General features: G+C 49.3%; 2 protein-coding genes across 4 annotated transcripts in view; one reads left to right on the forward strand and one right to left on the reverse strand.

Annotated features, from left to right (window-relative positions):
• Positions 1–1032: 1032 nt before the first annotated feature.
• Positions 1033–14974, forward strand: Araf (A-Raf proto-oncogene, serine/threonine kinase). Its single transcript, XM_042669185.1, has 16 exons — positions 1033–1198; positions 3104–3258; positions 3388–3491; positions 6287–6389; positions 6484–6638; positions 6750–6848; positions 8407–8548; positions 8649–8676; positions 8776–8921; positions 9021–9223; positions 12351–12527; positions 12616–12662; positions 13154–13272; positions 13487–13618; positions 14081–14215; positions 14410–14974. Exons 2-16 carry the CDS (start codon positions 3163–3165, stop codon positions 14542–14544), a joined length of 1821 nt encoding a protein of 606 aa, XP_042525119.1. The 5' UTR covers positions 1033–1198; positions 3104–3162; the 3' UTR covers positions 14545–14974.
• The window catches only part of Syn1 (synapsin I), a 68429-nt gene continuing 62759 nt past the window's right edge, over positions 14965–20634 (reverse strand). The window contains exons 7-14 of one of the 3 annotated variants that reach the window (XM_042669183.1): positions 20419–20561; positions 20252–20326; positions 20056–20158; positions 18129–18275; positions 17729–17816; positions 17303–17617; positions 17029–17218; positions 14965–16050 (exon numbers count right to left, since the gene is read on the reverse strand). In XM_042669183.1, coding sequence (XP_042525117.1) covers positions 15915–16050; positions 17029–17218; positions 17303–17617; positions 17729–17816; positions 18129–18275; positions 20056–20158; positions 20252–20326; positions 20419–20561 — 1197 coding nt within the window. In that variant the 3' untranslated portion in view covers positions 14965–15914. Of the gene's footprint in view, positions 16051–17028; positions 17618–17728; positions 17817–18128; positions 18276–20055; positions 20159–20251; positions 20327–20418; positions 20562–20634 lie in introns of all 3 variants that reach the window. The other 2 variants (XM_042669184.1, XM_042669182.1) reach the window with 2 other exon arrangements.

The following is a 20634-nucleotide window of genomic DNA, read 5'->3' on the forward strand; positions in this document are numbered from 1 at the left end:
ACAATCTCACAACTTGGGGCTACTAGACTAGAGATATGATGATAATTTTGTTTACTTTTCAAAGAGATGACTTCAAGGCCCTTAAGGGGCCTTGTAAACTTGTAAACTTGAACTTGTAAAACAGATAAGAGACCTATGTTCGTGTGTGATTCTAGAGCTTGTCTGGAGTGCACAAGTTAGGAGACTATTTTGACTGCTAAGCTATATCCCCAGCATCCCCCTTAGCTTTTGAAAAAGATTTACATACTTCTAAAATGGACTGTGGGAAAATATTTACAAGTTTCCTAAAAGAAATACTCTAAGAAACAAAATAAAAGAAATACTCCAAGAAAAAGGAAGGTGAAAGTCTCTTTCAATATAACAAAACTTGTGTTTATTCTACAATACCTCCAATCAGTGACTCCATTCACCTATGACCTGTCTTTCAAAATCTCCACATACTTCCCCACACACCCAGGTGGCTTATGTCTGTACTCCTATAAATTTGGGAGGCTGACATTGGGAGGATAGAGATTTGAGGCCAGCCTGGGCCCTATCTTAAAATTAACTAGCAAAAATGGGTGGGGGCATGACTCAAGTTGTAGAGTGACAGCCTAGCAAGTGAAAGGCCCTGAGTTCAAACCCAAGTGTGTGTGTGTGGGTGTCTCATCTACCCCTTTCCTAAAGGATCTCCAGCCCCAACCACCCCAGAGACCTGCTATTATCTCCAGTCTCCTGCTGGTTAATACTAAAATCATCTGATCTGATTCCAACCCATTTTAAAGGGAGTAAAATTGAGACTAGGGACAATCCTAAATGAATACTTCCAGTATTAGTCCCAAATTGAATTTAAGGACTTCTCCAAACAGATTCTAAGCACCTAAGGTCAGCACCAAATGACCATAAAATAAACATTTTTCTTTATGGAACTAATGAGGTTAAAGTCCTTGCACGCAGTTCTCACCCTACTGCGCCTGCGCCAGTCATGACCTGCGAATTTACCCCTGACTGACGTTTCAGGCTGCCCCTCCTAATCCGGAACACGACCCACATTCCGCCCGTCCGGGCTTAACAGGCATGACCCATTTCCAATAAAAATAGAGGGCTGAGTCCCACGGAGCCAATAGAGAAAGTTCAAGGTGTGGTGGAGGCGGTCTATGTGAGGAAACAAGAAGACAAACCCAAGATGGAGGCGGTGGCGGCTGTAGCGGCGTGACAGGTGAGGGCGGGCCCGCAAGGATTTGGATTTTGGAGCTGCTTGTCAAGCATTGGTAGGGAGTCCGGACCAAAATCTCAGCTCCAGAATGGCTGTGTCTGGATTCCGGCGCCCCCTGCCCCGGAACCAGAGGAGTGGTTTGTCCCGGGGCGAGACCATCATCCACAGCGGGGGTAGGGTGGGTAGATGGCATTCGACTGGTAAGGCTGCAGGGATGGTTTGGTCCGCTGCGACTGGCCGCGCGCCTGCGCAGGTCTTCAAGACAATCAGGAGGCGGGACCTGGCCGAATGGGGCTGGGGGCTTGGGCCTGTGATTCCCATTTGCATCTTTGAAGCCCTTGAAGTGTTTGATGACCCTTCCTTACCAAGGTCAGGGTGTGTGTGTAGAGATGTGGTTCACTCCTAGGGTTCCTTATTATGGATCAATGTCTGATCCCTAGGGAAACATCTGAGGATTCCTCCCTTATCCCCACTTTACCTTCTCCACTGTTCCCTGATTATTCACTCATTCTACTTCATTAAGCTGTGACTCATTAGCTTTCAAGGAGATTTTTGGAGACCTTTCCCCAATTAATGTCCATTTTTGTCACCTTAGACACCATTATCTTCCTTTTCCTGTGGCAGTGTGATAACCCCCACTATCCCTTTCTTATTACAGTACCTAGCGATTCCTACATCTTCCTTCAGCATAGTATCTGGTGACGCCCTCTGTCTCTATGAACTCCTCATCCTAGAGCTTGGTGATCTCCATTAGACATCTAACACAAGTGTCTCTGATCTCACCATCAACATGACACAGGGCTCAGGGATGACCACAGTGCCCTTTAAAATCATTGGTGTGGCCAGACAGTGGTGGCTTATGCTTGTAATCCTAGCTACTTTGGAGGCTGAGATCTGAGGATCGTGGTTTGAAGCCAGCCTGGGGAAGAAAGTCTGTGAGACTCCTCTCCAACAAACTTCTCAGAAAAAGCCGGAAGTGGTGCTGTGGTTAAGGTGTTGAGTGCTAGCCTTAAGCAAAAAAAAAAAAAAGCACAGAGCAGTGCCCAGGCCCTAAGTTCAAGCCCCAGGATCGGGAAAAGAAAAACAAACAAACAAAAAAATTACTGGTGTGAAGCTGGAGGTGGGGGGGGGGGGGAAGGGGGAAAGTTGGTGGGTTATATTTGCAACCTAGCTATTCAGGAGGTTGAGATTTGAGGATTGAAGTTCAAAGATAGCCCTGCCCCCCCCCCCCAAAAAAAAAGTTCAGGAGACTCTTATCTCCAGTTGATCAGCAAAAATTCAGAAATGGTAGTGTGGCTTAAGTGGTAGAGTACCAGCACTGATTAAAAAAAAAAGCCAAATGATAGCACAAGGCCCTGAGTTCAAACCTTTGTACTGGCACCAAACCAAACAGAAGAAACAAAAAAAAAATTGATGTGACCTCTTTCCTCCAAACCAAGAGCAATATATCTGATGATCCTCCCTTTCCCATCACCCTATCTATGCCTCCTCCCTCACCACAGCCTCTGATCACCCCACATCTCCATGAAACACCAGGATACCCTGTCATGCCCATTATGTACCTTTCCCCTCCTTGAGCCCCCGGAGCAGTATGTGCTGACATCTCAGTTCTCAGCAGAGTTGTGTGCACTGTACTCAACAGGACAGTGTATGCTGCTTCTCACTGTGGTTCATCCCCTATACCTGTTCACATACCTCCCTGCGGTGAATTTAAGACTTTGACATTCAAGAGTGAAACGAACAGCAGAAGAGACCAGGCAGAGGAGACAGGATGTACTTTAGGAGTTAGACTTCTTGGGCTGTTGTATAGAAATCGAGCAGCTGGGGGCAAAACCTGATTTTGTGTTATGCCATTTTGCTTCCAGGTTATTGAAATTCTGAGTTCTTCCTTTACCTGTTCTCTCCTAGGAGCCCCATGGCACCTGCCCAGCCTCATCTCAGCCCATCTTGACAAAGTCTTAGGCTCCATGGAGCCACCACGGGGCCTCCCTGCCAACGGGGCTGAGCCATCCCGGGCAGTGGGCACTGTCAAAGTGTACCTGCCCAACAAGCAACGCACAGTGGTGAGTCACTGGGCCCAAACTGGCAAGATTGCAGATGGATCCAGTTGTAAGGCTGGGATTGGAAGGGTATCATGACAGAGGGATGGGAGAATCAGCTGGGGCTTACCACTTCTCTACATAAATGTACAGGTGACTGTCCGGGATGGCATGAGTGTCTATGACTCTCTAGACAAGGCCCTCAAGGTGCGGGGCCTCAATCAGGACTGCTGTGTGGTCTACAGACTCATCAAAGGGTGAGTATGGCAGCCCCATACCTCCTACCTCCCCTGTCATCTCCTTCCTTTTGCATTAGTTCAGAGATCACAAGAGAGCCCATTTGTCTTTCCTTTTATCTCTTTACTCTTCCTTCCTTCCTTTCTCTCTTTTTTTCCCTTTCTCTCTTTCCTTCATTCTTTCCTTCATTCTTTTCCTTTTTTTTTTTTTTTTGGTCCTTTCCTTCATTCTTTGTCTTTTTTTTTTTTTTTTTTTTTTTGGTCATGGGGCCTGAACTCTGGGCCTGGGTACTGTCCCTCAGCTCTTCAGCTCAAGGCTAGCGCTCTACCACTTGAACCTCAGCCCTACTTCCAGCTTTTTCTGCTTATGTGGTGCTGAGGAATCGAACCCAGGGCTTCATGCATGCAAGGCAAACATTCTACCACTGAGCCACCTTCCCAGCCCCATGTTTTTTTGTCGGTTGTGGGGCTTGAATTCTGGGCCTGGGCACTATCTCAGCTCTTCAGCTCAAAGCAAGCTCTCTACCATTTGGGCCACAGTACCACTTCCATTTTTCTGAGTGGTTTATTGGAGATAAGAGTCTCATGGACTTTCCTTGCCCTGGCTGGCTTTGAACTGTGATCCTCAAATCTCAGCCTCCTGAGTAGCTAGGATTATAGGCATGAGACACCAACACGTGGCTTTCTTTTCCTTTCTTCTTCCCTTCTTTCCTTCTTTTCCTTGTCCACCTCTCCCTCCTTCCCCTTTCCTTCCCACCTCCTCACTCCATGTGTTGTGTTTTGTGTGTGTGTGTGTGTGTGTTTTGGGCTTGAACTCAGGACCGTGGCATGTCCCTGAGCTTTTTGGCCCAAGGCTAGTGCTCCACCATTTGAGCCATAGCTCCACTTCCAGCTTTTTTGGGGGGTGGTTACTTGGAGATAAGAATCTCATGGGAGGGGCTGGGATGTAGCTCAGTGGCAAAGCACTTGCCTAGCAAGTGCAACGTCCTGGGTTCGATCCCCAGTACCAAAAAAAAAAAAAAGAATCTCATGGGATTTCCTGCCCCAGACTTGAACCAAGATCCTCAGTTCTCAACTTTATGATTAGCTAGGATTACATAAATTAGCCACTGGTGGCTGACTTAATTTCTTCTTTTTTTGTGTGCTGGTCCTTGTTTTTGAACTCAGGACTTGGGCACTGTTTCTGAGCTTTTGGTCAAGACTAGCACTCTACCACTTGAGCCACAGTTCTACTTCCAGCTTTTTCTGTGATTAATTGGAGATAAGAGTCTTACATTTCCTACCCTGGCCAACTTTGAACCAGATCTTCAGATCTTAGCCTCCTGAGTAGCTAGGATTACAGACATTAGCCAACCAGCATCTAACTTCATTTCTTCCTTAGTTCATTGGCTTGGAATGTCTGCAACTCACTGTTTCCTTAGCCCCCAAGTTGTTATCCTGCTGTCATTTCCTTTCAGAATTTATTCTTTTCTTTTCTTTCTTTCTTTTTATTTTTATTTATTTATTTATTTTTTGCCAGTTTTGGGGCCTGAACTCTGGGCCTGGGCACTGTCCCTCAGCTCTTCAGCTCAAGGCTAGCACTCTACCACTTGAGCCACAGAGCCACTTCTAGCTTTGTCTACTTATATGGTGCTGAGGAATCGAACCCAGGGCCTGTGCATGCAAGGCAAGCACTCTACCACTGAGCCACCTTCCCAGCCCGAATTTATTATTTTCTTTCTTCCTCTCTCCCTTTTTTGTGTGTTGGTATTGGGGCTTGAATTTAGGGCCTGGGCACTGTCCCTTAGTTTTCTCATTCAAGGCTGGTATTCTATCACTAGAACCACACTTGCACTTTCATCTTTTTAGTGGCTAGTTGGAGGAAAGAATCTCAAAGACTTTTCTTTTTGTGATGCCCCCCCCCACCAAAGAAAGAATATGCCACTGACCACCTGTGCGTACCACCACCACCCCTGCACGGATCTTGCCTTTAAATACCCTTATCTATTTGACTTCACTGCTGGTCTTCACTATCTTGGTATAGTGGAGTTCAATTGCCATGGCTATTAAAAGATAACTTTTGCTGATCGTGGGTTTTTGTCCCACTGGCCCTGGGAAGTTGGGATACTTCATTTAGGGGCTGGCTTCAAATCATGAATCTTAGATCTCAGCTCCCTGAGTAGCTAGATTACAGCTATGAGCCATTATCACCCAGTTCATTTTTCTTTTTCATGATTTCATGAATTCAGTAGCCCTTTCTTTCCTCAGTTTTCCCATTCTCTGCTGAGTTCGTCCTCACTGACTGCCCTGGGATTAGTTTATTTTTTTTAATCCAGGTCATGCCTTGTTTTGGGTTGTTGTTTCTGTGCCTCATCTACTCCTTCCTTTCCTGTGCTGGCTTGTCACTTCTGAGATTTTGTTTCATTTGCTTGTCACCTTATGGTGAACAGCATAGATTCTTCAGAGTCCCCTTGGACAAATCAGTTTATTCCCTCTGAGCCTGTTTCCTCTCTGTAAATCCAGGACAAGAATAGTGACTACTTTGGGGGGAAGGAGAAGGATTGGGATTGGGGGGGAGGGGGAGGCAGGGAAGGGATGTGAAGGGTAAACAAAGGAGGAGGCTGCAATGCTTGGTAAGAAATGTACGCATTATCCTGCCCATGTAATTGTAACCCCTCTGTACAGTATGTTCTCAAATAAAATAAAATTAAATTAAAAAAAAAAAAAGAAGAATAGTGACTACTTTAACAAGAATTAAAACTGCCAGCTATCAGTGCATGGATTGGGGGCTTAGCCCCAGTCTACTCCCCCCCCCAATCCTCCCATGCCCTCTACAGGCGAAAGACGGTTACTGCCTGGGACACTGCCATCGCACCCCTGGATGGCGAGGAGCTCATCGTAGAGGTCCTGGAAGACGTGCCTCTGACCATGCACAATTTTGTGAGTATGGTGGGTTTAGTCAGTGCAGGTCATGGGGAATGAGAGGGAGAAAGCCCTTGACCAGTTCTCGACTGTCTCTGCTCTGTGGCTACAGGTACGGAAGACTTTCTTCAGCCTGGTGTTCTGTGACTTCTGCCTTAAGTTTCTCTTCCATGGCTTCCGCTGCCAGACTTGTGGCTACAAGTTCCACCAGCATTGTTCCTCAAAGGTCCCCACAGTCTGCGTTGACATGAGTACCAACCGCCGACAGTGAGCCCAGCTCTGGGTGGCTGGTGGATGGGGAGGCCAGAGGCCTAGCCACAAGTCCCTTATAGACAGCTGACTCATGTTCTCTTGTTTTACAACCTTACTATTCTCAAGGTTCTACCACAGTGTTCAGGATTTGTCCGGGGGCTCCAGACAGCACGAGGCTCCCTCCAACCGCCCCCTGAATGAGCCGCTAACTTCTGAGGGCCCCAGGTAGGGATGCCTTAGGGCTACTGGGAGAGAAGCAGATCTAGGTGCTTTTATAAATAACAAGCCATAGTTCTATTCCTTTGTTTACTTGACAAACATTTCTTTTCTTTTTCTTTTTTGTTGGTCATGGAGCTTGAACTCAGGGCCTGGGCACTGTCCCTGACCTCCTTTTGCTCAAGGCTAGTGCTCTACCACTTGAGCCACAGTGCCACTTCTGGCTTTTTCTGTTTATGTGGTGCTGAGGAATGGAACATGGGGCTTCAAGCACACTAGGCAAGCACTCTACAACTAAGCCACATTCCCAGCCCCAATCCTAGCCCCTCTTTTCTTTTCAATTTTTTTTGGGGGGGTCAGGTCGTGGGGCCTGAACTCTGGGCCTGGGCGCTGTCCCTCAGCTCTTCAGCTCAAGGCTAGCGCTCTACCACTTGAGCCACAGTGCCACTTCCAGCTTTTTTTCTTTTTGCTTATGTGGTACTGAGGAATCGAACCCAGGGCCTCATGCAAGCAAGGCAAGCGCTCTACCACTGAGCACCTTCCCAGCCCCCTTTTCTTTTCCTTCCTTCCTTCCTTCCTTCCTTCCTTCCTTCCTTCTCTTTCTTTCTTTCTTTCTTTCTTTCTTTCTTTCTTTCTTTCTTTCTTTCTTTCTTTCTCTCTCTCTCTTTCTTTCTTTCCTTCTTTCTTCCTTTTTTTTGTTGGCCATGGGGCTTGAACTCGGGGCCTGGGCTTTGTCCCTGAGCTCTTCTGCTCAAGGATAGTGCTCTACCACTTTGAGTCATGGCTTTACTTCTAGTTTTCTGGTGGTTCATTGGAGATAAGAGTCTCATGGACTTTCCTGCCAGGGCTGACTTTGAACCCCCCTCCTCAGATCTCAGTCTCCTGAGTACCTAGGATTATAGGCATGAGCCACTAGTGCCCAGCTTCCTTTTTTTTTAATGTTTTGCTTTTCTTGTGCCCATGTACCTAGCAGGTATATTACATATTTCTCTGTTTATATTTTCTCCCTCCTTCCACTGGAATATCAGCCCCACAAGAGCAAGAACTTTTATTTATGTAATCCACAGTTTTAACTTCACCACCTAGAGTGGTATCTGGCACACAGAAGGTAGCACTCAATTTTTTTTGTTGTTGTTGTTGGTCATGGGGCCTGGACTCTGGGCCTGGGCGCTGTCCCTTAGCTCTTTGGCTCAAGGCTAATACTCTACCACTTGAGCCACAGCTCTGCTTCCGGCTTTTTCTGCGAATGTGGTGCTGAGGAATTGAAGGTGCCCCTGCACCTTCCCCACCCTACCCCCTTCATTCACCTTTACTTACATCTGCTCTGCAATGACAGCTGCTGCCAGTAGAGGTGGTGGTGATGGAGCCCCCCGGGGAATCCAGGGCATGCAAGGCAAGCAGACTACCACTGAGCCACCTTCCCATACCATCAATAATTTTCTTGAACATATAAGTACTAGTAGTACAATTGTCTATATGAGCTAAATGCATATTCAGGTGGCCAGAGTGGGCGCTGTTGCCTTTCTGGATCATTCTACAGAGATTTCATGGCCTTTTCCTCCATCAGCCCCTGCACTCAGCACTGTGACCAGGAGCATTTTCCCTTCCCTGCCTCACCCAACCCCCCCCTGCAGCGCATCCGCTCCACATCTACTCCCAATGTCCACATGGTCAGCACCACAGCCCCCATGGACTCCAGCCTCATGCAGGTGGGTGCAAAGGGGCAGTTCAGGAGCACGGGACAGGACAGTGACAGCTATTCCTAGGGACTTCCATGTCCTTACCTTGATTCTGTCCCCTCCTTTGCAGCTTACAACCCAGAACTTCAGCACCAACGGTGAGACCCCCCCTCGCCACCTGACCCCTGCCTGCCCCTGCACCTTCCCCACCCTACCCCCTTCATTCACCTTTACTTACATCTGCTCTGCAATGACAGCTGCTGCCAATAGAGGTGGTGGTGATGGAGCCCCCCGGGGAACCCCCACCCTGGCCAGTTTGTCCTCGGGGAGGAAATCCCCACATTCCAAGTCATCTTCAGAGCAGCGGGAACGGAAGTCCTTGGCTGATGAAAAGAAAAAAGTGGTATGCTCAGGGGAACCTTAGTGGGGGGACACCATGGACTGAGTGACGTGGCTGAAGGGTGTGAGCAGGTCCCTCAGGTGCCCCTTGTCTGGCCCACAGAAGAATCTGGGGTACCGGGATTCAGGCTATTACTGGGAAGTGCCACCAAGTGAGGTGCAGCTGCTGAAGAGGATCGGGACAGGCTCTTTTGGCACTGTGTTTCGAGGACGGTGGCATGGTGATGTGGCTGTGAAGGTGCTCAAGGTGGCCCAACCAACCGCTGAGCAGGCCCAGGCCTTCAAGAACGAGATGCAGGTGCTCAGGTGAGATCTCTTGGGAGCATAGTGAGGGCAGGCAGAACTTTGGTATCTTGGGGAAAAAAACTGATGGTCACTTGCATTTGTGTCATTTTTCTTTATTATTTATTTATTTATTATCAGTCCTGGGGCTTGAACTCAGGGCCTGGGTGCTGTCCCTGAGTTTCTTTTGCTCAAGGTTAGTACTCTGTCACTTGAATCACAACTTCACTTCCAGCTTTTTTAGTACTTAGAGTGTCACCTGTTTTCCTGCCTGGGTTGACTTTGAACCATGATCCTCAGATCTTAGCCTCCTGAGTAGCTAGGATTATAGGAAGGAGCTATCAATGCTGGGGTATTTGTGTCATTTTGGAGGCACAGTCACTAGCCATTTTTCTTTCAAAGGTATCATTTTGCCTCCGGGCATCGGACATGTTTGGGGAAGTGCAACTGATGTTAGTTTGTGTTGGGGTTGGTACTGCCAGCAGTTAGTGGCTCTGCCTCCCACATGAGTCTTCACATTTGCCTGCTGTTGGCTGGGTCTGACCATGGGCCATTATTCCCACGATCACTGGCATGTTTGTGAAGAACATAATAATTTTTGTTTGTTTTGTGCCAGTACTGGGATTGAACTCAGGTCCTGAGCTCTGTCGTTGAGCTTCTTTTGCTCAAGACTAATGCTCTTCCACTTGAGCCACAGTACTTCTGGCCTTTTTAGTAGAGTAAGAGTCTCATGGATTTTCCTGCCAAGACTGGCCTTGAACCATGATGCTCATATCTCAGCTTCCTGAGCTAGATTACAGGCACTTGCCATGAAGAACATAATGTTAAGTACCACAGCATCAGGAAGGCTCTCATTGTTCCTTCCCCTTGGCTCTACCATTCATGTTCTGTTTACCAAGAGGTGATCATGTGATGAATTAATTATGAGCACTCTAATGCAAAGCATAGTATTGTTAAGTGTAATCATTACCCCAATATAATCATTTCATTATTATAATTGCTATAGTTAATGTTGCATTTAATATTCTGAATTCATTCACATTGAGAAACCTCTTGGCCACTGTGTTACTGTGGAGCACAACTCTACAAATTGTGTTCTATAAGACATAGTCTCACCCATGTTAAGCATGTGCCCTACCACTCAGCTGTTTCCTCAACCCCAGGACAATATAATGTTTGCCACTCTGGATGATGCCAGCTTAGGTTCTGTCCTGTCAGATGGACTCATGATGTTACATTTGATATATCATAATGACTTGTGCCATGTTACTATTTTTCTCATAACAGATGCCAAAGTAAGAAAACTTCTGTTCTCAAGTCCTCTTTGTGGCATGGCAATGACTTGAGCATGTGGTAACTTGATTCCTATTTTTAACCATATGCTTATGTTATCATGTCTTTAGAATCTCTTTTTTTTTTGCCAGAGCTGTGGCTTGAGTAACAGTGTCTGCCATGGAATCACAAGACCCTGAGTTCAAACCCAAGTACTGCCTCAAAAATTAAATAAATTACACATAAAGCTGGGCGCTGGTGGCTCATGCCTGTAATCCTAGCTACTCAGAAGGCTGAGATCTGAGGATCATGGTTCAAAGCCAGCCCAGGCATGAAAATCCAAGAAACTCTTATCTCCAATAAACCACCAGAAAACAGGAAGTGGCACTGTGGCTCAAGTGGTAGAATGCTAGCCTTGAGCTAAAGAGCTAAGGGACAGCGCTCAGGCCCAGAGTTCAAGCCTCATGACTGACAAATAAAATAAATAAAATAAAAAATATATAAAAAGAATATTTTTTTCTATACTAAGGATTGAACTCATGGACCTTGAGCTTGCTAGGCAGGTGCTCTAACACTTAAGCCAGTCCTTCAGCCCTTGTGTTACCATCTAAAACTGTGGTTAATATTTCTATAAGGAATGAAGGTTTTTCTCATAAATGAGAGTAAAATGATTCATATGTGACAGTTTCCTTGAGATAGACCTAGGTACATAAGAGTAATAACAACAAAGGCAATGACATTTTCAGAGTGTTTACTGTGTGTTCAGCTGTTTTAAGGGCCTTACAGGTTGTTTGCTCACCCCTTCCAGCATACCTGTACAGTAGCTACTATATGATCTCAATTTTACGTAAGGACTAGAGAGGTTAATGTCCTCCCCATGCTAGCACAGTGAGTAACTGGTGGAGCCAGGATTTGAACTAAGTATGTTGTAACCTGAGTCTAGACTTAAAGCCCTTTTGCTGGGCACCGATGGCTTAGGCCTGTAATCCTAGCTACTCAAAGAGGATGAGATCTGAGGATTGTGGTTCAAAGCCAACTTGGGCAGAAAAGTCCCTGAGAGACTCTTATCTCCAATTAACCACTCAAAAACCGGAAGTGGTGCTGTGGCCCAAGTGGTAAAGCACTAGCCTTGAGCACAAAGAGGCTCAAGGACAGTGCCCAGGCCCTGAGTTCAAGCCCCACAGCTGACCAAAAAAAGCCCTTTATCTCTAAGCCTCTCACAGTGACTGACAGGTTGTAATTCTCACCTGTCACCCATGTTTTGACCAGTTATCAATATTTTGATGTATCAGTGAAGAAGGTTGACATCCCACATTCTCATCTGTGATATGGTCACATGTCTAGGCAGTGGCTAGACTCTGAGTTGTGGTGGATGATAATAATTAGAGATTCTGTTGGTGAGCAATCCCTCCTACCTTCTTTTTTGTGCTAGTACTGGGCTTGATCTTAGAGCCTTGAGCTCTTGCTTAGTTTTTTCTGTTGAAGGTTGGTACTCTGCCACTTGAGCCACATATCCCACTTCTGCCTCTCTGCTGGCTAATTAAAGATTTTCTTAGATGAATTTACTTGGACTGGCCTTGAGCCTCCTGAGTATCTAGGATTAGAGGTATGAGCCATTTGAGGTTGTCTTTCTACCTGCTTTTGTTGGAAGACTCATGAGGAATTTCAGGCCATCAGCCCCCAATAGAGAATCCTACTCAGCAAGCATATTTCACAACTTGGTATAAGACAGTGGTCTGGCCCTGAACAACTTAAACATCAGGGTGAAATGAATCCCATAGAAGGCAATGAACAATGACAATCCTGATCCTGATGCTTAGTTAATGCATAGCAGGTGCTAACCCCACACCCCACCACCAACTTTCCTCCTTGCATGCAGGAAGACTCGACATGTCAACATCTTGCTGTTCATGGGCTTCATGACGAGGCCAGGGTTTGCCATCATCACTCAGTGGTGCGAAGGCTCCAGCCTCTATCACCACCTGCATGTGGCCGACACGCGCTTTGATATGGTCCAGCTCATCGACGTGGCCAGGCAGACTGCCCAGGGCATGGAGTGAGCCTCCCATCTTGGGCATTGGGGGAGCGCAGTGGGTGGCGGTGAAGTGGCTTCAGTCAATTAACCACCTACTTCTGCCCCATAGCTACCTGCATGCCAAGAGCATCATCCACAGAGACCTCAAGTCTAACAGTATCTGTCACTGGCTGAGGGTGGGGTGGAGCATTAACTGAATAAAGGATTTAGCAGGCGGGAGGGCTTTTGCGGGGGTGTGCTTCTGGAGGTAAAGAGGAAAGGGCACATGTTGCCTGGTTTCTGCCAGGTGGCGGAGCCATAGCTGATGAAGGGGCTTTAATGGAGGGCTTTTGGTTAGGAGTTAAAGATGTGGCTAATTTGGTGATATTCTTGGGTATTCTGGTCAAGGTGTGAAGTGTGATGTTTGTGGAGGACATTACATGGAGTTTCAAAGATATGAAAAGTTAGGGTGCCATTCAAGAGTCTGAATCACAGGGGACAAGGAGACCAAGTGTGGAGGGCATTGATTGTGGATAGTTTGTATGAAATTGTAGAGGCTTCTGGGCAGAGGCATGACTGGTGTTGGGGCAGGGCATTTGTGGGAACTTATAAGTTAGGACAAGAGGAGTGACTATTAGGAGTCTCTGTAGTGGCCTTAACCATCGTGGACATCTTCCTACATGAGGGGCTCACAGTGAAGATTGGTGACTTTGGCCTGGCCACAGTGAAGACACGGTGGAGTGGGGCTCAGCCTTTGGAACAGCCTTCAGGCTCTGTGCTGTGGATGGTGAGTTGGGCCAAATTGGACACAGAGCTCAGGGAGGCAAGGGCTCCTGGTTTGGGACATTATGGGACCAAGCAGGAACAGCAGTGCCTCTGCCATGTGTGGGTACCTAGACAGCTCCTGTGGGAGGGTACCCAGTATGGCCAGCAAGATCTGGGACTGTGGGCTAGCCATTTGCTGACCTCAATGGTTCCCCTGCCTTTCTGGCCTATCAAAGGCTGCTGAGGTGATCCGGATGCAGGACCCGAACCCCTACAGCTTCCAGTCGGATGTCTATGCCTATGGGGTTGTGCTCTATGAGCTCATGACCGGCTCACTGCCTTACAGCCACATTGGCAGCCGTGACCAGGTGAGCTCTACACTTCCCCCACAATTCTTAGGCCTCCATACTTTAGATTCCTCATCACACATACCAAGGATGCCATACTTCCCCCCAGAAACTTAGAATTTTGTAGAATGAGAACTCCCAGTGTTAATCTCTTAGGTACTGAATATTGACCCCACTTCTTCCTCCACATCCACAACTCCTGGGACAGAATCCTCAAATTCCCCATTTCTCAGAATCCTGATATTCAGAAAGCTCCTAGGCTTCCAAATACCTAGAAGCCCTCTGGATTCCTACACGTCTATCATCTTCTGCTGTGGGTGTTCAGAATACCCCAGGTCTCCCAACTTCAGCATTCCATTTCTCCCAGAAACAGGCTTCCTTCCAGATACCCACAATCACTCAGGCTTTAGGGCCCTGGCACTCATAATGTTCTGAGCCCAAGACTGAACCCAGGATTACCCCATTCCCCTCCCCCAATTCAAGATCATCTTTATGGTGGGCCGTGGCTATCTGTCTCCGGACCTCAGCAAAGTCTCTAGCAACTGCCCCAAAGCCATGCGACGTCTACTGTCTGACTGCCTCAAGTTCCAGCGGGAGGAGCGGCCCCTCTTCCCCCAGGTAGGCTGGGGAAATGAGCTGATACCTGGGAAGGAGTGTGATGGGGTGGTGGGAGGGGGTGCAGAGATGGAGGCAGGCATTAGTCCTGTTGAATCAGAGGTACACAATGTGTGTGTCTCCATTAGCTGGGGTCAAAAGGAGGTGGGGTGCCCATAGGACACAGGACACCCCTCCTCATTCTCACCTGTCCCCAGATCCTGGCTACAATTGAGCTGCTGCAACGGTCACTCCCCAAGATTGAGCGGAGTGCCTCAGAACCCTCCTTGCACCGCACCCAGGCTGATGAGTTGCCGGCCTGCCTCCTCAGTGCAGCCCGCCTTGTGCCTTAGGCTCCCCTAGCCAGGAGGGGGATGCCAATCTCAGCCTGCCATGCCAAGGAGCTCTGCCTACCAGCCAATCATTGTTCCATCTCTGCCTTGATACTGCCTCAGGACCCCCTACTTCCTACTCTGGGAGGTGTGGAGGTCCCTACATGCTCTTCCAGTTCCTCTGGAATTGGAGACTTAGACCCCTGTCTCCATAATTTTAGTTTCCTCTTGGGGGGAATACTTCTAACTTGGGAGTGCTCCTCCTTCTCCAATGGCTGGGATTTGTGGCAAGGATTCCACTCAGCCTCTCTGGAATTTGTGCCTGTTGTGCCTTCACTGGATTTTGGGGTCCCCAGCACCCCCATATGGATTAGGAGGGGTTCTTCTGTGTCTCCTTTGCCATTCAAAGACTCCCCTCTTTCTTCACCAAGAAGCACAGAATTCTGCTGGGCCTTTGCTTGTTTATTTTGCTTCCCGACTCTTCTCTTGGGGTTGAGAGCCGCTGAGGGGTGGGGGAATCCAGGCAAGGAGTAGAGGTTGAGGGGAGGTGCAGACCACACAGACAGCGCCACTGCACGCATCACCACAGGCAGCACAATGAATGAGGACCACATATGCCAAGCACGGCACAAGAGGAGGCCACTTCAGTCACAGACACAGACATCACGGCAAAGGTGGGGAAGTGGGAGACCACTGGCCTTCCCTGTGCAAAGGATTCTGGGAGGATGGGTAGATTTTGCATATTTAGACAGCTGTTAGAGGCAGGAAACTGGGGAGGGATCCCTGGGGTAACTGAGGGGTCCTAGAAGTAGGAGGAGCTCCCGAGTGGAATTGAGGGGAGCAGTGAAGGTAAATCCTTATAGAGCTGGGTGGTGGATGGCATGTGAGAATGTGAGCACTAGAGAGATGGAGCTCACGTGGAAAATGGCTGAAAGGCAGGGGTTTCTTGCGGCATTGGAATTTTTTGATTAGGAACAAAGTGTGTCGGAAAGATTCAGGACCAGGAGTAGGGTTTTCCAGGAATTTCAGGGCTCCAGGAGGGGATTCGATGGTGTTTAGGGCCAGAAACAGGTTGCCTGGTATTGGAGAGGTTCCAGAAAGGAAGTACTCTTTTAGGGTTACCAGGAATAGAGGTGTTCAGGAATTTTCAGGGCCTAAAACTGTAGATCTTGAGGTGAAGGAAGAGAGCTCTAAAGGATTTGGGGATCCCAGATGTGAGACCTGGATTTAGGACCGGGTTTCTCAAGGGACTTGGGCATCTTGAGGAATGAGAAGTGGGATGATGTAGAACCAGGAGAAGGGTTCTCAAGGGATTTGAAGATCCCAAACAGAAATGGATTCAGGGCCCAGAGAGGGTTGCCCAGGGACTTAGGGGTTCTTGGGATGGGGTGTCAGTCGGAGAAGAGGCTGGCGAAAGACTTCCTCAGGCTGCGGATGGTCTCAGCTTTCACCTCATCCTGGCTAAGGCTGGGCCTGGGCGGGGCTGGCTCTGGAAGGTTGAAGGCATTGGTCAGAGACTGGGATTTGCTAGAGAGAGACAAGGTGGAGGCATGGGAGGAAGGGGGAAAGAGGAAGGGAGGAAGGGAGAGAAACACAATGTTACCCCAGGCCCGGCCCCAGCCCTGCCCCTCTGATCCTGGGGCTCTGCCTGTGACCTTCCCACCCACCACTTTGGGCCTGGGGCCCTTATGGTTCTCTAGGCTGGGAGAACTTTGGAACAGATTGGGCCCGGGACTAGGGAGCTGAAACAGCACTGCTGGGAAGACTGGTGCAAAATGAAGAAGGGTAGGATTAATGGAAAGATCCCTGGCCCAAGTCTAGGTTTGTTTGATGTACAGAGGAAGATGAAGGAGATTTCCAGTCTAAAGGTAAGGATTCTAGAAGAGACTGAGGGACTTGGGCCAAGGACAGGCTGGTAGGGGCCAGTCAGTTTAAAGGGAAGCAGTTGGGTGGGGGCAAGTAGGACTTTGGAGTTGGGGTTGGGTGGGATAGACCCAGAGGAGGCTGGGAGGATGATGGAGGGGCAGATAGATGGGCCAGGAGAAATTGGGGGATAGACCAAAAAGTTGCCTAGGCTGTTCTGGAAAGGATTGTCTGGGAAGAATGGAGTGACAAGGCTAGACACATTTCAGGGATGGGCTGGGAGGAGTAGGGAGGGCAAGGGCAAGTTTGACAGGAAAGCCTGAGTCGGGCTGGGCAGGGAGGTGCTGGAGACGGGTCTGTCAGGCACGGACTATGGGCCTGGAATTGGGGACTTTCCCAGGGCCTGTTGTGAAACGAGTGGAGGAAGGTGAATCGAAAGTGTCTGGGATCTGGCATCAAATCCCAGGATGGAGACAAGGATGTAGGTGGAGAGGAGGAGCGCCATCCAGGAGGAGGGGCTTGGCTTAGGCTGCAGGGTTCTCTGTTGGGAAGGGCCTGAGCAGTGATGCTAGGGCTGCCCTACCAGGCCGGGAACCCGCTTTGTGAGCAGCAAGGAGAAGGCTGCTGTAGGGCCCTCCTTACTTGAGCTGGGGGTGCGGGGGACCCCCGGCAGCGGCGGTGGCGGGTGGTGGTACATCCTGGCTCGGTTTCTGGGCCAGCTGTGGCTTGGCAGGTCGTCCAGCAGGACCTGGGCCGCTGGGCCGGGGCTGCTGCGTGGTGGGTGGCCCGGTGCGAGGTCCGGGACCTGCCTGGCTAGCCTGGCGTGTGGGGCCTGCGGGGCCTGGGGGTTTCTGGGGAGGGCCCTGACGCTGCTGCCCAGCTTGTGGGGCCCCAGTGGCTTTTGGCGGAGCCGGGCCAGAGACCGATGTCTGACGGGTAGCCTGTGGAGGCGCCTGGCGCTGGGGAGATGGAGAAGCAGGCGGCCGGGCTGTAGGAGGCGCCCCAGGGCCTCCTGCCACTGGACGGGATTGGCGGCCTTGCCCCTGGGTCATTGGTGTGGCCTGCGACGCAGGCTGCTGGGGCGCAGAGGTGGGACTCGGTAGGCGCTGGGGCACAGGGCTGCCAGCTGGGGGTCCAAGGCCAGTAAGGTGCTGCTGGCCCTGTGGGGGCGGGCGCTGCTGCAGTGGGGGTCCCTGGCGTTGGGGTCCCGGGCCTGGCTGTGGAGGGCCGCCTGGTGGACAGAGAAGAAAGAACAAGTAAGAGGGAGTGAGAGATCATCTAACTGGAGAAGGTTGGGGGCAGACAAAGCCAGTGAGGCTGGAGAAAGCTGCCTGTCACTTACCCTGAGGCGGGGGTCGTTGCTGAGCTGGAGGCCCCACAGGCTGCTGGGAGGTCTGGCGGCCCAAGGGCAGGGCCCCTGGGGACTGAGTCTGCGGCGGAGGAGTGGAACAGGACAGGTTAAAAATAGTTACCAGCCATAGTACACCATCCAATCAGAATGGCCCTCATTCCCTGTGTACTGGGTGTTGCCCCTTTTGTGGGCAGCTGAAGGGATGTGGGGCTGAGTCCTCCCCCTCATCCACACTCAGGTGGAGGACAGAGCTGCAGGCATGTATCATTGCTTTAAACAATTGGCAATTGAGGCCATAGGTGATGCTGGTAGCCTACTGAGTATCTGGTATATGGCCCATGCTTGACCAAAGGCTGGTCTCCTTGCCACTACTCATTACCAAGGGCCTGACCTGGCTGTGGGAGCCCCTGCCAGGGGAAGCATCCCTTTGCCGCTGTCTGGGCAGGGCCTGGGCCATCTTGTTGACCACAAGCTCCACGATGAGCTGCTTGTCTTCATCCTGGTGGTCACCAATGAGTGGCATGGAGGAGCCCACCACCTGGGGGAGGAACGGGAGGCCAGTGAGAGAAGAAGCAGAAAGGACATAGGAGGTCACAATGACACCATGTATTCACTTGACCAAAGGCATGGACACTTGCAGGAAGTGAGGTCTGGTTCCAAAGAGGTATATTGGTTGTGTACTTCGAAGAAGGCTTGTCTGTGACAAGGCCCAGATCACTTAAGAATTGACTTTTTCCTCGTGGGACTTGAACTCTGGGCCTGGGTTCTATCCCTCAGCTCTTTTGTTCAAGGTTAGCACTCTACCACTTTGAGCCACAGCTCTACTTCCTGTTTTTGAGTGGTTAATTGGAGATAGGGAGTCTCATGTGGGACTTTTCTGCCTGAGCTGGCTTGGAACCATGATCTTCAGATTACAGCCTCCTGAGTAGCTAGCATTACAGGTGTGAGCTACTTGTGCTTGGCTGATACCTTTTAATGGTTTGAAACAATATTTCATGGCAGATGAAAATTATATGAAATTTGAATTTCAGTGCCCATAAACAAAGGTTTTAGACAGAAACACACAAGTTGTATCCATACATACAGCCACATTTAGGATTTTACATCTTGCCTATGGCTACTTTCTGAGTTGAGCCAATCCAATGGAGACTATAGTGCCCACAAAGCCTAAAACATCCACTGTCTGGTCCTTCACAGAAAATGTTTGCTGGTCTCAGCTTTAGAGTTTTCCAGGTAGGCATTTTGTCCTTTCCAAAGTGCTTCACTATTGTTTGGTGCCAGTGGCTTACACCCATAATCCTAAGTATTTAAGAGGCAGAGATCTGAGGATTAATGTTCAAAGCCAGCCCAAGCAGGAAAGTCCATGAGATTCTTATCTCTAACTAGCCATCAAAAAGCCAGATTTGAGCCGAGCATGCCGGGCACTGGCAGTTCACACCTATAATCCTACCTACTCAGGAGGTCAAGATCTGAGGATCATGGTTCAAAGCCAGCCTGGGCAGTTAAGTCCATGAGACTTTTATCTCCAATAAACCACTAGAAAACTGGAAGTGTCACTGTGGCTCAAGTGGTAGAGCACTTGCCTTGAGGTGAAGTGCAGGGACAGCGCCCAAGCCCAGAGTAAAAGCCTCATGACCGACCCCCCCCCCAAAAAAAAAAAAAGCCAGAAATAAGCCAAGTGCCGGTGGCACGCCTGTAATCCTAGCTATATAGGATGCTGAGATCTGAAGATTGCAGTTCAAAGCCAGCCCAGGCAGGAACATCCATGAGATTCTTCAGTAAAGCACCAGAAAACTGGAAGTGGCACTGTGGCTCAAGTGGTAGGTTGCTAGCCTTGAGCTGAAGAGCTGAGGGACAGTGCCTGGGCCCAGAGTTCAAGACCCATGACTGACAAAAAAAGCCAGAAGTGGAGTTGTGGCTCAAGTGGTAGAGCACCTGCCTTAAGGAAAAAAATACCTAGGCCCTGAGTTCAAGGCCCAATACTGGCATGAAAACAAACAAACATAAACCAAAGTACTTCTCTATTGGCTCAGTTCACAGGATACTTGAAAGGTAACTAACTGCTTTGCCATTTACCAAGGTGTCTCCATTCACTGAGCACTTTATATCTTGACAAGTATTTTTGCCATTTGTGAAGGGTGTCCAAGTTCACAGAGCCCAACTAGAGTTTACGGTTTTGCCATTAGTTCGGGATATCCCAGTTCACCAAACACTTTACAGTTTACTAGAGCACACTGCCATTCACTGAGGACTTTCTGTGTGACAAGTGCTTCCCAATTTAGAATGTTGCTGCCCCACCAGTCCCTGGCTGCCCCCACCTCAATGATGTGGTCCCTTCCATCCTTGCCGTGCAGAGCTTCCACTGCACAGATGTCCAGTCCCCCAAAAATCTCCGAACATGTGTCCACCCACAGCTTGTACCTGCCAAGACAAGAGCAGTGCAGCCTGTCAGTACCTTGCCAAGGTGGCCACTTTCCTACCCTCCTCCTCCTTTCCCAAGTGTGAATCCCTCACCTGTCTGACATGGCAATCTGCTCAAGCATCGCAGAACCAGTGTTGGTCTTCCAGTTCCCTGACACCGACGTCCTCCTGGGGAACAAGGAGGAAGAGGTTTAGGGGGAGGGGGCTGAGATGTAGGAGGCAGGGCAGGAAACCTCCTAGGCCCTAGTCTTTCCACTTACATGTAGGCCTTGTAGTTCTGCCCAATCTTCTGGACACGCACATCATATTTGGCATCAATAAAGGGCTCGGCAGTGGCATATGTCTTGGTCAGTGCCACAACACTTGCAATGTCCTGGAAGTCATGCTGGTTGTCCACCTTGACCTATATGCATAGAGGAGAGGATCAGGCACCAGGAGGGGTATGTACACATGACACACAGGTACTCAAGCATGCA

The sequence above is a fragment of the Dipodomys spectabilis genome, unplaced genomic scaffold, assembly GCF_019054845.1.
Source record: "Dipodomys spectabilis isolate Male_0828 unplaced genomic scaffold, ASM1905484v1 ptg000492l, whole genome shotgun sequence".
Taxonomy (NCBI): domain Eukaryota; kingdom Metazoa; phylum Chordata; class Mammalia; order Rodentia; family Heteromyidae; genus Dipodomys; species Dipodomys spectabilis.

Bases quoted from the DNA above. Each gene is read 5' to 3' on its own strand.
- Araf (XM_042669185.1), top strand. From the start codon at position 3,163: ATGGAGCCACCACGGGGCCTCCCTGCCAACGGGGCTGAGCCATCCCGG. The intron at 9,224-12,350 runs GTGAGATCTCTT...CCTTGCATGCAG, and splicing joins AACGAGATGCAGGTGCTCAG to GAAGACTCGACATGTCAACA. The intron at 12,528-12,615 runs GTGAGCCTCCCA...TCTGCCCCATAG, and splicing joins CAGACTGCCCAGGGCATGGA to CTACCTGCATGCCAAGAGCA.